The 16,956-nt window shown below is 51.0% G+C and overlaps 1 protein-coding gene across 2 annotated transcripts; it reads right to left on the reverse strand.

The window, feature by feature from the left end:
* Positions 1 to 7,848: 7,848 nt before the first annotated feature.
* On the reverse strand, positions 7,849 to 16,354 carry CCNQ (cyclin Q). 2 transcript variants are annotated; one of them, XM_040405729.1, is made up of 6 exons: positions 16,255 to 16,316; positions 15,663 to 15,760; positions 14,216 to 14,399; positions 12,842 to 12,974; positions 10,238 to 10,465; positions 7,849 to 8,872 (listed from the first exon to the last, which is right to left on the reverse strand). In XM_040405729.1, the coding sequence occupies exons 2-6, from the start codon at positions 15,748 to 15,750 to the stop codon at positions 8,783 to 8,785; spliced, it is 723 nt and encodes a 240-aa protein (XP_040261663.1). In that variant the 5' UTR covers positions 15,751 to 15,760; positions 16,255 to 16,316; the 3' UTR covers positions 7,849 to 8,782. The 2 variants fall into 2 exon arrangements, with proteins under 2 accessions (XP_040261663.1, XP_040261662.1); XM_040405728.1 differs by having other exon boundaries at positions 7,850 to 8,872; positions 15,663 to 15,757; positions 16,255 to 16,354.
* Positions 16,355 to 16,956: the final 602 nt, after the last annotated feature.

The following is a 16,956-nucleotide window of genomic DNA, read 5'->3' on the forward strand; positions in this document are numbered from 1 at the left end:
TTCACAAATGAAAGCAGGTTCACACTGAGCACATGTGACAGACGTGACAGAGTCTGGAGACGCCGTGGAGAACGTTCTGCTGCCTGCAACATCCTCCAGCATGACCGATTTGGCATTGGGTCAGTAACGGTGTGGGGTAGCATTTCTTTGGAGGACCGCACAGCCCTCCATGTGCTCGCCAGAGGTAGCCTGACTGCCATTAGGTACGGAGATGAGATCCTCAGACCCCTTGTGAGACCATATGCTGGTGCCGTTGGCCCTGGGTTCCTCCTAATGCAAGACAATGCTAGACCTCATGTGGCTGTAGCGTGTCAGCAGTTCCTGCAAGATGAAGGCATTGATGCTATGGACTGGCCCGCCCGTTCCCCAGACCTGAATCCAATTGAGCACATCTGGGACATCATGTCTCGCTCTATCCACCAACGTCACGTTGCACCACAGACTGTCCAGGAGTTGGCAGATGCTTTAGTCCAGGTCTGGGAGGAGATCCCTCAGGAGACCGTCCGCCACCTCATCAGGAGCATGCACAGGCGTTGTAGGGAGGTCATACAGGCACGTGGAGGCCACACACACTACTGAGCCTCATTTTGACTTGTTTTAAGGACATTACATCAAAGTTGGATCAGCCTGTAGTGTGTTTTTCCACTTTAATTTTGAGTGTGACTCCAAATCCAGACCTCCATGGGTTGAAAAATTTGATTTCCATTTTTTTATTTTTGTGTGATTTTGTTGTCAGCACATTCAACTATGTAAAGAACAAAGTATTTCAGAAGAATATTTAATTAACTCAGATCTAGGATGTGTTATTTTTATGTTCCCTTTATTTTTTTGAGCAGTGTATATTCCACCCTCCATATGTTGGACCGACTATACGAACAGAGAAAGGCCATGAATGATTTCTTGATGATCTAAGCGGACAGAAGTACTCCCCTGTGTAACTTAGATGTCAGCCAGTGGCAGCTCATGCGAGATACCTGCCGTTTACTCAGGCACTTTGAGGAGGCCAAGTTATTTGTCAGTCGCCAGGACTACGGGATGAACAACATCATTCCACTGCTTCATGTCCTGGAACAGATGCTGGTAAATCTGGCTGGTCAGGGGACTGGAGACGTGGCGCCTAGATCTTACGGCCACATGAGCCCTGTGGGGGCTGAACTGGAGGAGGACATTGGAGCACAAGCAATGTGTAGCGAAATGGGTGGTATTTCTACACACAGGTGACAGGAGAGGAGGAGCAGGAGCAGCCAGAGGAGCTACAGGGTGATAAGGAAGGCGAGAGAGAGGACCCAGACACACCGTGGCAGTATGCAGTGGAGATGAAGGCAGGGGGTCCCTCCGAGTCACTTGCCCAAATGGCCTCATGCATGCTCAATTGCTTGCGTAGTGACAGCCGAATTGTCACCATTCGGCAGAGGGATGACTTCTGGCTCTCCACCTTGTTGGACCCTTGCTACGGTCCAAAATGGGGGCATTTTTTTACACCCGCTGAGAGGGAGGACAAACTGAACTACTATAGAGACATCCTATGTAGTCAGTTGGACGCTGCCTATCTGTGCCATCGTCCATCGCAGGTCTGACCGGGAGGGCCCTCTGCACTCACGTTCCTCTGCCATGGCTGCTGTGGCAGGGAAGGGGGGGGGGGGGTTAGGATCAGTTCCAGCTACATCAGCAGCAACTTGAGTCTAGTGTCGCTGATGAGCAGTAGTGTTGGACGAGCATGCTGGTTGGTTACTGGCATTACAGTGATTGGCTGGCCTATATAGCACCCGATGACATGTGTTCGGCTTAGTCAGGGAGAGCTGGAGAGCAGAAGGGAGAGATAGTGTAGGGACTGAAATAGGAATATTTTATCTTTTATACTTGTTATAGACCCAAAAGTCCTTTTAAGAACTATAGCGTGTGGCAGCAATATATATTTTTAGCGCAACCTGCGCTAAATAGCTTGAAATTGTTTAGCCGCTGCAGACAGCGACATTATCTGCGCTACATCTCCTGTCTAACATGTGCGCAGCCTAAAAATATCTGTGACGTCCGATGTACTTTTTCCATAGACGGTGTCCGCTGCGGACAGTTACATTACCTGCGCTACATCTCCTGTATAACGTTTGCATATCCGAAATATCTGTGACATACAGTCTAATTTTTTTGCCTGTGCTACATCTCCAGTATAACGTTATGGTGGCAGCGACATTACTTGCGCTATACCTCCTGTATAACGTTTGTGCATCCTAAATATTAGTGATATTAATACAGTGTAATTTTTTATTAGGCGGTGGTGGCAGCGACATTACTTGCGCTATACCTCCTGTATAACGTGTGCACATCCTAAATATCAGTGACATTCTGTGTACTTTATTTGCGCACACTCTTACAAAACCTGCGCTTTTGTACGTGTGACATACTTGCAAGCATATATACCATTTAATACGTGCAAGGCGAACAGTAAGGGATGGGGAAGTGGCCATGCTGCTGATGGTGCAGGCAGAAGCCGTGGCCCTGGGTGCGGTGAAACTGTGCCTGCTGCCAGAGCATAAGAAACACACTGATCCACGATACCTAGCTTCATGTCTCAGTTTGCAGGGCGGCGCAGGACACCACTCTGAAAGTCACACCAGTGCGACCAGGTGGTCGGTTGGATTGCAGCAGATAATGCTTCCAGTCAGTTAAGCTCCACCCTGTCTTCCACAAAGTCCAGTCTCGGTAGCCAAGAGTCTGGTCAACAGACTCCTCACCCTGATACTCCTTCCTCCCACCATGGAGAGTCTTGGCAAACAAGTGATCCCACACTCGGATATTCCGAGGAGCTGTTTTCATCGCCATTCCTTAATTTGGCCCTCTCGCCAAGCCCGCTTGAAGAGGGACATGAGGAGATCTTGTGCACTGATTCCCAAACTCTGGAGCATCCACAGTCAGAAGAATATGATGGTGGGGAACGGCAATTAGTGTTTCATGAAGTGGATGATGATGATGAGACACAGTTAATAAGTCAACCGCAATTAGTGTCTCAAGAGGTTCATGATGAGGATGCGACACAGTTGTCAATAAGTGAGGTTCTTGTTAGGTCAACAAGTCAGGAAGATGACCAGAGTGAGGAAGTGGAAGAGGAGGTGCTGGACAATGAAGTCACTGACCCAACCTGGGAAGGTGACAAGCTGAGCGAGGACAGCAGTACAGAGAGGGAGGGATTGCAGCACCGCAACAGGCTAGAAGAGGCAGTGGGGTGGCAAAAGGGAGAAGGCGGGCCACACTAAACAGGCCCGCAACTGTTCCCCGAAGCACCCCCTTGCCAAGGGGTAGGTGTTTCATAGTCTGGCGCTTTTTTGAGGAAAGTGTGGAAGATAAAAGAATTGTCATTTGCAACTTGTGCCGTACCAAAATGAACAGGGGCATGAACACTAGCAACCTCACCACCACCAGCATGATCCGCCACATGGCATCAAAGCACCCTAATAGGTGGGCCGAACGCCTGGGTCCACAACCAGTGTCTGTGGGTCACACCACTGCCTCCTCTTCCCGTGTTATGTGCTGGCCACCATGCACCTGGATCTTCGCAAGCACCATCAGCTAGCACATCCACTTCTGTGTCCCAGCACAGCGTACAAATGTCCATACCCCAGGCCTTTGAATGAAAGCGCAAATACCCAGCCACAGGCCATAGCACTAAATGCGCACCTTTCCAAATTGCTAGCCCTGGAAATGTTGCCATTTAGGCTTGTGGACACTGAGGCTTTCCGCAGCCTGATGGCGGCGGCCGTCCCTCGTTACTCAGTCCCCAGCCGCCACTATTTTTCACAGTGTGCAGTCCCAGCCTTACACCAGCATGTGTCCCGTAACATCACCCGTGCCCTGACCAACGCAGTTTTTGAGAAGGTCCGCTTAACGACTGACCTGACACATGGACAAGTGCTTTTGGTCAGGGACGCTACATTTCCCTGATCGCCCACTGGGTGAACGTTATGGAGGCCGGGAGTGAGTCGTACCCTGGGATGGCACAGGTGCTACCGACGCCAAGGATTGCGGGCCCTACTTCCATCAGGGTTTCCGCCGCCACCTATGTTAGTGGCTGCAACCCCCCGTTCTCCTCCTCCACTTCCACCTCTGAATTATCATCTTGCAGCACCAGTCAGCCATCAGTCAGTAGCTGGAAGCAGTGTAGCACTGCAGTGGGGAAGTGGCAACAGGCCGTGCTTGAACTGATTTGCTTAGGTGACAAACAGCACACCGCCACAGAGCTGTGGCAGGGTATAAGGGACCAGACTGAGCTGACCACTCAACCTAGAACCAGGCATGGTTGTGTCTGACAATGGTCGTAACTTGGTGGCGGCTTTGGAGCTCGGCAAGCTCACACACATACCATGCCTAGCCCACGTGTTCAACCTACTGGTTCAGCGGTTTCTCAAAACCTACCCCAACTTGGTTGAGCTACTGGTGAAGGTCTGCCACATGTGTGCCCATTTCCGCAAGTCATCAACAGCTTCAACCGGTCTGGCAACGCTGCAGCAGCGATTGCAATTGCCAGCTCACCGACTGTTGTGCGACGTGAGCCACGCGCTGGAACTCCACGTTCCACATGTTGGCCAGGCTTTGTGAGCAGCAGTGGAATACCCACTACAACATGGTCGTTGCCTTTCTAGTCAGCTTCCGTTCTTCACAAGCGACGAGTGGGCATTGATTTCTGACCTCTGTGAGGTTTTACACAACTTTGAGGAATCAACACAGATGGTGAGCGGCTATAACGATATTATCAGCGCAACCATCCCACTTCTGTGTCTACTCAAACGCTCGCTGCTCACAATTAAGGCCGAAGCTTTGCATGTGGAAGAGGTGGAAATGGGGGAAGACACTACACAGGGTGATAGCCAGACCACCCTCAGTTTGTCTTCTCAGCGTAAATTGGATGATGAGGAGGAGGAGGAGCTGGAGACGGTTGCCTCCGCTACAGAGGGTAGTACCCATGGAAGTTAAATTCCATCTGCTCAGTTTGGATGGGTAGAAGAAGAGGATGAGGAGATTGAGAGCCGTCCTCCTGACTAGGACAGCGAAGTCTTGTCTGTTAGGACTCTGGCACACATGACTGACTTTATGTTAGGCTGCCTTTCCCGTGACCCTCGCGTTGTACGCATTTTGGCCAACACCGATTACTGGTTGTTCACCCTTCTCGACCCCTGCTACAGAACTTCTCATCTCTCATTCCTGTGGTGGAGAGGACTAACAAAATGGTGCAATACCAGAAGGTCTTGTGGAAAAAAAAGAGTACGTAGTTCCTTGGCCAATCGAGGAGGGGAGACGAGGGGAACACAAGGCGGTTCCAACAGAGGCAGAGCAACACTCTCCAAGGCCTGGGGCAGTTTTATGACACCCCGCCAGCACCCTCAACCTGATGCGCGGCCTAGTGTCACAAGGAGGGAAACATTTTGGAAGATGGTGAAGGAGTACGTAGCAGACTGTGTCTCATCTCGTCTGCGCCGAATACTGAATGGGACGGCGCAGGCGCGAGATTTACACGGCAGACGGGGCCAGCAGGAGAACCAAAGCTGGCCTGGCCCTGTCAATCAAGACAGAAGGGCGTGGAAATGAGGTGCGCGAACAGAGCCTCTAGGAGCAGGTGCAATGTCCCCCCTTCCTGCTCCTAGAGGCTCATTCGCATATAATAAAAGTTAAAATTACATGAAACTTACACATACTTAAATAAAAGAAATGCAGAGTTAAATGGCGTCGGTTAGAGATGCAAGATGACAATACCCCCTTAATGACATGTCTGTTTTAGTAACTGCTTGCACCCCCATGTATTAACAATTCTGGAGCATCTATTCTTAGGACTCTATGCTGGCCCATTCCTTTATTATTCCTACTAGATTATTCCTACTAGATGTTGCTAGCAGTTTGCAATGAAGGTCCAGAAGGGTGTTACCAGCTTGGAGGAAGTCTCCGTAGAGCCTGACATCAACCAATCGCAGGTACACAACCCCAACTGGTAACACCCTTCTGGACCTTTATGGCAGACTGCTAGTAATTCCTTCTTAACTTCTAGCAGGAATAATAAAGGAATGGACCAACATAGAGTCATAAGGATAGATGATCCAGAATGGTTATTACACGGGGGGATGCATGAAGTTACTAAAACGGACCTGTCAGGGGAGGTGACAAGTCGTCTTTTTATTAAAGGGCTATTGTCCCCTTACATTTCTAACAGATGCCATCGCTTTCTGACTGATGAGGGTCCAGCTGCCGGGACCTTCACTGCTCCTAATAAAATGAAGGGACATTCACTTGACTGGGGCTTCTGGTGCATTACATGAAGAGGGACATAGGAGGAGAAGACTACAATTCCCAGCATGTCCAGACTGTTATTATGTGATACTGGAGGACATTACAGGGAGCAGGTATAAGAGGAGAGAACTACAGCTCCCAGCATTTCTAGGAGGTTATCATGGGCTAGCAGAGGACATTACAGGGAGTAAGAAGGAAAGAACTACAACTCCTAGTATTTGACAAGTTATGTTAGGCTACTTTCACACTAGCGTTGTTTGAATCCGGCGGGCAATTCAGTCGCCGGAACTGCCCGCCAGATCCGGAAAAACGTGTAAAAACGGATTACATTTGAATCCTGATCAGGATTCTGATCACAATGAAAAAATGCATTGGAAAAAACGGATCCGCCATTTATGGACATATTTTTTTTTGCACATTTTTCAGGTTTAACATGCAAAAGCTGGTTTGACGTAACACGCGGCGCCGGATGCGGCATTAATGCAAGTCAATGGGGAAAATGCCGGATCCGGCGTTCAGTCAAAGTGTTCCGGATTTTTGGCCGGAGGTAAACATGCTACGGTTTTCTGAAAAGTCTGATCAGTCAAAAAGACTGAACTGAAGACATCCTGAACGGATTACTCTCCATTCAGAATGCATGGGGATAAAACTGATCAGTTCTTTTGCGGATTTGAGCCCCTAGGACGGAACTCTATGCCGGAAAAGAAAAACGCTAGTGTGTGAAAGTAGCCTAAGGGCTCTTTCACACCTGCGTTATTGTCTTCCGGCATAGAGTTCCGTCGTCGGGGCTCTATGCCGGAAGAATCCTGATCAGGATTATCCCCATGCATTCTGAATGGAGAGAAATCCGTTCAGGATGCACCAGGATGTCTTCAGTTCCGGAACGGAACGTTTTTTGGCCGGAGAAAATACTGCAGCATGCTGCGCTTTTTGCTCCGGCCAAAAATCCGGAACACTTGCCGCAAGGCCGGATCCGGAATTAATGCCCATTGGAAGGCATTGATCCGGATCCGGCCTTAAGCTAAACGTTGTTTCGGCGCATTGCCGGAGCCAACATTTAGCTTTTTCTGAATGGTTACCATGGCTGCCAGGACGCTAAAGTCCTGGCAGCCATGGTAAAGTGCAGTGGGGAGCGGGGGAGCAGCATACTTACCGTCCGTGCGGCTCCCCGGGCGCTCCAGAGTGACGTCAGGGCGCCCCAAGCGCATGGATCATGTGATCGCATGGATCACGTCATCCATGCGCATGGGGCGCTCTGACGTCATTCTGGAGCGCCCCGGGAGCCGCACGGACTGTAAGTATACCGCTCCCCCGCTCCTACTATGGCAACCATGACTTTAATAGCGTCCTGGGTGCCATAGTAACACTGAAAGCATTTGGAAGACGGTTCCGTCTTCAAATGCTTTCAGTACACTTGCGTTTTTCCGGATCCGGCGGGCACCTCCGGCAACGGAAGTGCATGCCGGATCCCAACAACGCAAGTGTGAAAGAGGCCTTACTTGTCACATACATGCAGCACAGGAGCTCCGCCCACATGGTGACATCAAGCAGGTCCTTCACCATTTCTTTGCACTGCTGAGCCCTCTCTGAGTGGATAAATGGGGTGACATTGGCTGGAGCGGAGAGAGAGAGAGAGAGAAAGTTAAACAGGCTGGGGGGGTTCGCGAGAAGCTGCTGCCTCCATACCCGTCCACAGAGTCTGACAGTGATGCAGCGTTAACCCCCCCCTCTCCCACAGAGCCCATCTCCAGCCGAAGATGGACATGAAGGGAGCAAGGAGACCATTCACTGACTGCAGATGTCCATGAAGAAAAGACTATACAGACAAACTTGATGTGAAGTGATTCTTCGTTTTTTCCTTTTTTTCAGGGTTTGGTGACCCTTTAAGACTGAAGAGAGGAAAAACTTGACATAACAAATGTCTATACAATAAGGCTCTTCAAAAAACATGGAATTGGTCTCGCCGTACGCTTCAAATCTATAAAAAAAAAAATGGGGCTCGTATAGCAGTATAGTCACCTGGACGGGCATGAGGCTGGTAAGACATTGTGTGGGGCACATTCTGTCTCATGCCCCATGATAAATGTCCCCGCACAAAGCCTCCTCCAAAATGCAGAACGTAGAGGCGTCTTGGGTTGAGTTATCAGCATCTCCGACAAAAGTCTCAGCGGTGGTCACACTGGAGGTATACATGACCCTCCATGGGAAAAGCTGCAACAGGGACCTCCGATGGCTTCCATTAGATCAGGCGTCAGTGGTGAGACCACCACTCCCAAAATGCTCCACTCACTTCCAGGCAAGTTCCTAGAGCAGCTGAGTAAGGGTGCATGCTGGGAGCTGTGGTTTCACAACAGTTGGGAGTGATGGAAGTTGCATCAGATGCATCAAAAAGAAGAAGTCCAGGCACCAGAAACCTTCAGTTGTGTTAAGGAAAATCCCTTAAAGGAATGAAGTTTGTGGAGGTCTTTAGATAGTCCCACAGGTTCAATGTCATGGAGAATATCTCCTGAGGTCAAGGTATCTCTGTATCCATAGTGTAGATGTGCATCAGCTCAGATATGATGCAGTCTATGGTCTCCCTGCTGAGGTCTTCACTGAACACCTAGAAGACAAAAGAGAAAAAAAATAATAACCGCCGGCACTCCAGCTGTTCTAAAACTACAACTCCCAGAATCCTCCTTTCACAGCCGAGCAAGTGTGAATGCTGGGAGTTGTAGATTCACAGCATCTGAATCCCTGTCCTAGGCTAAGGTGCGTGTGCAGACAACTTCTCAAACAGCTGATTGGCGGGGGGGCCCAGGTGTCAGACGCCCACCGCTCAGATACTGCACCACTCCAGCTTGTTGGGAAACTACAACTCCCAGCATGCACAATTGCTCCGCTCTTTTCAGAACTCTCATAGGAATAAATGGAGCATGCTGGGAATTGTAGTTTCACAACAGCTGGAGTGCCGCCGTTTGCCCATCGGTATCTGATCGGTGGAGGTCTGACACCCAGGACCCCCACCGAGTATAAAAGTCTTGAAAAAAACCCTTTAAAGTTATTACCACACATACATAGTAAAGGGGCACTCCGGACAGAACGGCCGCTTTGGCCCAGAGTTAAGCCTCATGCAGACGTCCGTGGAACACCGTCCGTGAGATACCGGACTGGCATTGCAGGAGCGCGCGACGTCATTGGTTGCTATGACGCCGTGCGCTTCTTGCCGCCGCTGCTGTACAGCAATACAATCGTATGGCGCTGTGCCTGGTAAGCTGCGAGAAGGCCGCGGTGCTCCGGTGATTGGTGGCAGTGTCCGGTGTCGGACCCCCATCAATCAAATACTGATGACCTATCCTCAAGATGAGTCATCAATATTTGACTCCAGGAAAAGTCCTATAAGAATCTGGGCCTCTGTGTTATGTCTAGTGCAGGGCCTCAGGGGGCGGAGCATGGCACAGGACTCTCTGCTATCCAGGTGTCATGCTCCGCCCCCTCAAGTCATGCACTAGACATAGGAGATTTATGAAAATTGTCTAAAAGATAAACTTCATAGCAACCAATTACACCACAGCTTGTGCACTGTAAGGGCTCATGCGCACGAACTGCGTTTTGCGGAACTTCGGGCCCATAATAGATCAGTCCTATTCTTGTCCGTAATGCGGACAATAATAGGACATGTATTTTTTTTGCGAAACGGCCACGTGGACACGGAATGCACACAGTCATTTCCGTTTTTTGGCGGCCCCCGTTAAAGTGAATGGTTCTGCATATGGGCCTTATTAAAAAACGGAAAGGACACGGGATAAAAAATAAAAAAAATCAGTTGCCATTCAAGTGATTGTCGGCATCGGAAACCACACGGTGGACATAGCCTTCTGCTTCCGGCACTGGGACAGGGTCAGGGAAGCACTGCCATGTGTGGGTGGATCAAGTAACCGTGTCCATCCCTGTCCACCAAGCATTCCTGTACTTATGAGGTCCTCACCTTCCACCATTGAGTTTCTGCACTCTCATTGCCCGGAACGTCCACGCCGTAGCACTGCAGAGCAAAGAACAAGACAGCGACAGCTACGTGCTGGGCCTGATAGCGGAGGCAGATGTCCCCATGGTAGCTGTCCCTGAGAAGGGCCCAGGAGGCGGTGGCGATCGGCGTGCGCTCCCAGCTGTGCCGGTTCATCCAGTTCTTTAAGGACACGAGGTAATGCAGCAAATACTACAAAGAAGAATACACAGACGACGATGAGCTCCAGGACGTAGGTCCATACCCCTCTGCCAGGGACCCCTAGGGATCGTTCATCAATTGTTAAATTCTGGAATACCCCTTTAACCCCTTCGTGACCACCAACATGCCTTTGTACGGCGGTCACTAAGGGGACTCAGACGGGCCGCTGCCTTTTTACGGCGGCCCAGTCTAAGTGTTACATGGTTCTCCCGTGTAGCGGAGGCTTGGCTCTAACATTAGAGCCGCGCTCCTGCTCTAAAGACCTGGACCAGCAGAAGTGCCGATCCAGGAACTCCATAGATGCCGTGGCTAATAGTGAATGCAGCATCTAAGGCTAGTTTCACACTAGCGGCAAGGAACTCCGGCAGGCTGTTCCGGTGGGTGAACCGCCTGTCAGATCCGTGCTGCTGCTAGTGCACGCGTGCCCCCGGACTACCGCTCCGGCCCCATTGACTATAATGGGGGCGAGCCGGAGTTCCGGCGGCAGCACAGCAAACATGCCGAGAGGCGGCCGGAATAAAACTACATGTCGTACTTTTATTCCGCCCGCCTCTCGGTAATGCTTGCTGTGCTGCCGCCAGATTTCCAGCACGCCCACATTACAGTCAATGGGGCCGGAGAGGTAGTCAGGGGGCACGCGTGCACTAGCGGCAGCACGCATCCGACAGGCTGTTCACCCGCCGGAACAGCCTGCCGGAGTTCCTTGCCGCTAGTGTGAAAGTAGTCTAAGCTCTTAAGCTGTATACAGAGGTAGCGGTCTCTCATCGGCACCCCACAAATGACATAGCAGGGTGCAGATGTCTTGGCATGGCGGCCTGGGACCTAATCAGGTCCGCCTGCTGTGTATCCTAGCAAAAAAATTGCAAAAATAAAATCCCCTCCACATATTTGGTACTGTTGCGTCCGTAATGACCAGCACTACACAATTATCTTCAATGCCTCAAAAAAAAAAAAAAAAAGAATTGCTGGTTTTTGCTTATTCACCATAAAAATGAAAAAAAATGAATAAAAAGCGATCAAAAAAAGTGTTATGTGCCTCAAAATAAGTCTTGAGATGCAAAAACATTTTCTTAAAAAAAAAAAAAAAAGTAGAAAAAACGCAAAAAAATAAAAACAACTATGGGGGTCATTTGTTAAGATTGGCATTTTGGACTCCAGTCCTAATAACCCCTGCGCAGGCGGTGGATCCGCTGAAGTTATGAAGAGGCGCCGGCCACTGCCAGTCTAAAGGTAAGACAGCTTCCATTCTGGCTTAAATTTACACCATTTTTACGCCTAAAACAGGTGTAGAAAATGATAAATGAGACCCGCCCCCGTTCCCGCTCCCTTTTTTTAGACCTGGCGTGAGCAGGGAAAAGTCGCAGATTGTCAGGGGAAAATCTGCGCCAGAAATACGCCAAAAATAGGTGAATTCCCATTAGTAAATGACCCCCCATGTATATATATATGTCTATATTTGGTATCGCTGTATTCGCACTGACCCAGAAAATAACGTTTTTCTTATTTATGCTGAAAAATGAATGCCGCAAAATTTATAACGGAAAAACTAAGTAACGGTATCGCAGTTTTTTTTCCCCCATCCCTGTTCCAGAAGGAGTTAATCAAAGTTACGTGTCCCCCAAAATGGTGGCATTAAAAACTACAACTTGTCCCGCAAAAAAAAAAAAAAGCCCTTATGTTGCTGTAGAGACGGAAAAACCAAGGCGATGATGAAAATTTTTAAGGTGGTTAAGGCATAAGCAGGCTGGTGACTAAGGGGTATTCCAGTTATGACGAGTTAAAGGGGCGGTCTGGCCTAGGGGCCAACAACCCCAGTAGTAAAAATCAGTGCCCAGTAATAAATAAAATAAAAAAATAATAAATAAATAAAAAAACTCAACTGTCCACAGCCCTACCTTTGCTGCACCACTGCCCCATTTCCAGCTGCTTCCGGTCCCCCCCCAAGACCGACAGTAGCTTGGTCCCATGACTGCTGAGGCCAGCGATTGGCGACAGCACTCACGGGATCATGCCACGTCTGGTCCAACAGGGACGGAAACAGCAGGGCGCTGGAACAATCAGGGCTATGGACAAGGGAATTCTTTTTTCTTCAACTTGCCACTGGTTCGGACTATTGGGGTTGTCGTCTACTAAGCTGGACAACCCCTTTAAGTAGGGGATAACCGGGGTCTGACCGCCGGGACTCTCACCTATGAGAAGGGGAGACCTGTGTCCACGTATGACCGGAGCGTTGGTCGAGCATGCTCACCACCGCTTCCTTCATCTCAGAAGTGCCAGGGACAGCAGAGCACCACGCTTGGCTCTCCCCGGTAGTCAAATAGACTTTAATGGTGGAAAACAATGGAGACTGTTCTCGGAATCGCTCACCATGTGTGGATGGGTGAAGGAGACGCGGAAGTGTAGGAGGCGGAGCATCAATAGCTCGCACTGCACGATGCTGTCCCGCAGCTCCCAGAACTTGGCATCCACTTCAAGGGGGTCACTCCCTGGATTCAGATACCTGGAGAAAGAAAAAGCACATCAGACCGAATTCTCCTCGGAGGCTTCCGGACTGTGAGGCTCTGTTCACACCACGCCTACTAAATTCAGCATGGAATCTGCGCAGTTTTGTTAACGCTTTTTTTTTTTTTACCGATGGGTGTTTACTTCAATACAAAACTGCATTTTCAGACGATGGTTTTTCCATGTCAAAAACCGCACTGGAAAAGTGCAAAAAAAAAAAAAAAACCCTGCAAGGACACTTACGGAGTGGATCTTTTTTATGCTTCCTGTTCAATTCAATGGAAGATTCAGCATGTGGGGGGGAAGCAAGTCCTCCTTCCCACTGAGAAGAATGGAAGGCTGCTTTGAGGCGTTTTTTGAGGCACAAATGGGCCAATATCAGTGCCAAAAAATCTGTGTGAACTGGCCCTTAAAGGGCATCTGTCAGCAGTTTTGTACCTATGACATTGGCTGACCTGTTGCATTGTACTTGGCATCTGTGTTGGTCCCATCTTCATATGTGCCCGCATCGCTGAGAAAAATGATGTTTTATTATATGCAAATGAGACTCTGGGAGCAACGGGGGCGTTGTCGTTACTCCTAGAGGCTCTGCTCTCTCTGCAACTGCTGCACTCTCTGCACTTTGATTGACAGGACCAGGTGTGACGATGTTTACACTGCTTGGTCCTCTTAATGAAAGTGGAGAGAATGCAGCAGTTTACAGAGAGAGCAGAGCCTCTAGGTGTAATGGTAACGCCCCCGTTGCTCCTAGAGGCTAATTTGCATATATGAAAACATCATTTTTCTCAGCAATGTGGGCACATATGGACATGGGACCAACACAGATGCCAAGTACAATGTAACAAGTCAGCCAGTGTCATAGGTACAAAACTGCTGACAGATGCCCTTTAATCTTCATCATAGAATAAGAGCCTAGATCACTGCTGTTCTCAGGCAATACTGGCGCCTGCTTTGCCGTACCCGCTCCCTACGATGCCAGTACAGGGCCTTAAGTCATCTGATACCAGTGAAAAGAGCCTCCTGATTCTCCAGAATGAAAGGCCTCACCAGAGCGTGTAAAGCCCTTTGGCACTGCTCAGAGACAACATTGAAAGCCACTGATTTATATGTACCTTTAGTCTTAATGCAGTGTAAAGTATGGAGGAGAGTCGTGAGGTGGATTTACTAAGTTCTGATCTGTGAACCCTCGCTATGTCTTAGCCCCCGGCTGCACATCTCCGATGTCCTGTTACTTCTCACCTGTGACACACATTAATGATGTCCCTCGTTCTGAGATGTTGCTCCTCAACCTTCCCAGCCAGGTAGATGGCGGACATGGCCACGAGGTGCGGGTCATAGGCATCTAAGGTGGTCTCATGGAAGAACTTGTGATAAACCGTGCAAGCCGTAGCTATGGGGATGGACTGCATCCCGAGCTTCACCCCTGCAAGAGATGATGAGAGTGATAAGTGCAGCACAGGGAAATGGGTCAGGTCCTGTCACCACGATGATCTAATCACAGACCAGTAGTGGTCACTCCGCCACGCCATGGAGCCCGAAATGCAGTCCTTAGTGTGCCGGCGACCACCACAGCCCTCCCTCTGTGTGCCGGCGACCACCACAGCCCTCCCTCTTTGTGCCGGCGACCACCACAGCCCTCCCTCTGTGTGCCGGCGACCACCACAGCCCTCCCTCTGTGTGCCGGCGACCACCACACCCCTCCCTCTGTGTGCCGGCGACCACCACACCCCTCCCTCTGTGTGCCGGCGACCACCACAGCCCTCCCTCTGTGTGCCGGCGACCACCACAGCCCTCCCTCTGTGTGCCGGCGACCACCACAGCCCTCCCTCTGTGTGCCGGCGACCACCACAGCCCTCCCTCTGTGTGCCGGCGACCACCACCGCCCTCCCTCTGTGTGCCGGCGACCACCACAGCCCTCCCTCTGTGTGCCGGCGACCACCACAGCCCTCCCTCTGTGTGCCGGCGACCACCACAGCCCTCCCTCTGTGTGCCGGCGACCACCACCGCCCTCCCTCTGTGTGCCGGCGACCACCACCGCCCTCCCTCTGTGTGCCGGCGACCACCACCGCCCTCCCTCTGTGTGCCGGCGACCACCACCGCCCTCCCTCTGTGTGCCGGCGACCACCACCGCCCTCCCTCTGTGTGCCGGCGACCACCACCGCCCTCCCTCTGTGTGCCGGCGACCACCACCGCCCTCCCTCTGTGTGCCGGCGACCAACACCGCCCTCCCTCTGTGTGCCGGCGACCAACACCGCCCTCCCTCTGTGTGCCGGCGACCAACACCGCCCTCCCTCTGTGTGCCGGCGACCAACACAGCCCTCCCTCTGTGTGCCGGCGACCACCACAGCCCTCCCTCTGTGTGCCGGCGACCACCACAGCCCTCCCTCTGTGTGCCGGCGACCACCACAGCCCTCCCTCTGTGTGCCGGCGACCACCACAGCCCTCCCTCTGTGTGCCGGCGACCACCACAGCCCTCCCTCTGTGTGCCGGCGACCACCACAGCCCTCCCTCTGTGTCCCGGCGACCACCACACCCCTCCTCTGTGTGCCAGCGACCACCACACCCCTCCCTCTGTGTGCCAGCGACCACCACCCCCCTCCTCTGTGTGCCGGCGACCACCACAGCCCTCCCTCTGTGTGCCAGCTCCATAGCGATTCCCAGCACAGCCACTGGAGGCGCTCCTTACCAGCCTCCATTATAAACCTAATGATCCTGAAGTGGGTCTTGGCTTCCCGGTCTTTATCAGGTGGCGCTGCGCTGGACGACTCCGCCATCTCTCCGGTGCTAGGAAAAGAACACAGAATGTTACTGGGATACAGTGAGCGCCCCCCTCCTCCCATCATTATAGGAGAATCCGAAGCCATGTCTGTGACTGAAAATCAGTTCCATGAATGAGAAAGACGCTGAACTGTCTGCAAGAAGATCTGCTGCGTGTGAACGCGCCCTTCTAAACCAGTGGGATCCGTCCAAAATACAGTATAGAGACACTAACCCCGTCACACATCCCATAATACCACGTTACCATGGCGATCCTTAGCGCTTCACCATGTGGATAAAATATGCGACAACCAGTCATTTCTGACTCCAATGGGGGTTGTCACCCAGTTGGGGGGGGAGGGGCTGACAACCTCTCTAGAGTGCCAGCCATACTGGTTGTCACCCAGCTTTCCCAGACACTGATGGATATTATCATCTCGAGCTTCAGAACCAGAACTGAGGTGAGACTACAAGCCCCAGCATGCACTGGCACGGAATGGTGGGAGTAGTAGTCCCTATACCTGATCTGCAGGAGTTGCAGCAGCCGATCCTAGAGCTGGAAACCAATGAACCCCACATGGGGGGGAAGGGGAGAGGGCCTTCGGTGACGTCACGGTCAGGTGATCAGTCACATGACCGGAGGGAGGGCCGTTTGAGGGGGATAAATGGGGGAGTGTGACGCGTTCGTGCAGCAGAGCCGTGTGTGTCGTGACTGCAGTAGTAACGTGTGCAGCATGTGTGTAATCTGTACGGCCAATCCATGTGTAGTGTTTGTATAGCAGTGTGCAATGCGTGCAGCAAATCCATATGTAGTGGTTGTGTAGTTGAGCTGTGTATGTGTAATGTGTGCATTTTATATATATTATTTATGTGTTTGTGTAGTAGAGCTGTGTGTGTAATGTGTGCAGCAATTGTATGCATAGTGGTTGTGTAGCAGAGCTGTTTGTAACGTGCATCAAATCTGTAGTGGATGTGCAGCAGAGCTGTGTGCAATGGTAGTGCAGCAGAGCTGTGTGAGTGCGTGCTAGTGAGGAGTGTGTGGTAGGGTAGTGGCCATTAACGTGAACCCTGAGTAAACGGCTTATTTCCAGTGAGCTGATACTGCGCTATACCTACATCTCCGCACCCTGAAGCTGTGTGTGTTTTATGTGTTTGGAACAGTAAGTGTGTGCGTGTAGCAGAGCTGTGTGCGTGTAGCAGAGCTGTGTGCGTGTGCATGTAAT

This window comes from Bufo bufo, chromosome 8, assembly GCF_905171765.1.
Source record: "Bufo bufo chromosome 8, aBufBuf1.1, whole genome shotgun sequence".
NCBI classification, from domain to species: Eukaryota; Metazoa; Chordata; class Amphibia; order Anura; family Bufonidae; genus Bufo; species Bufo bufo.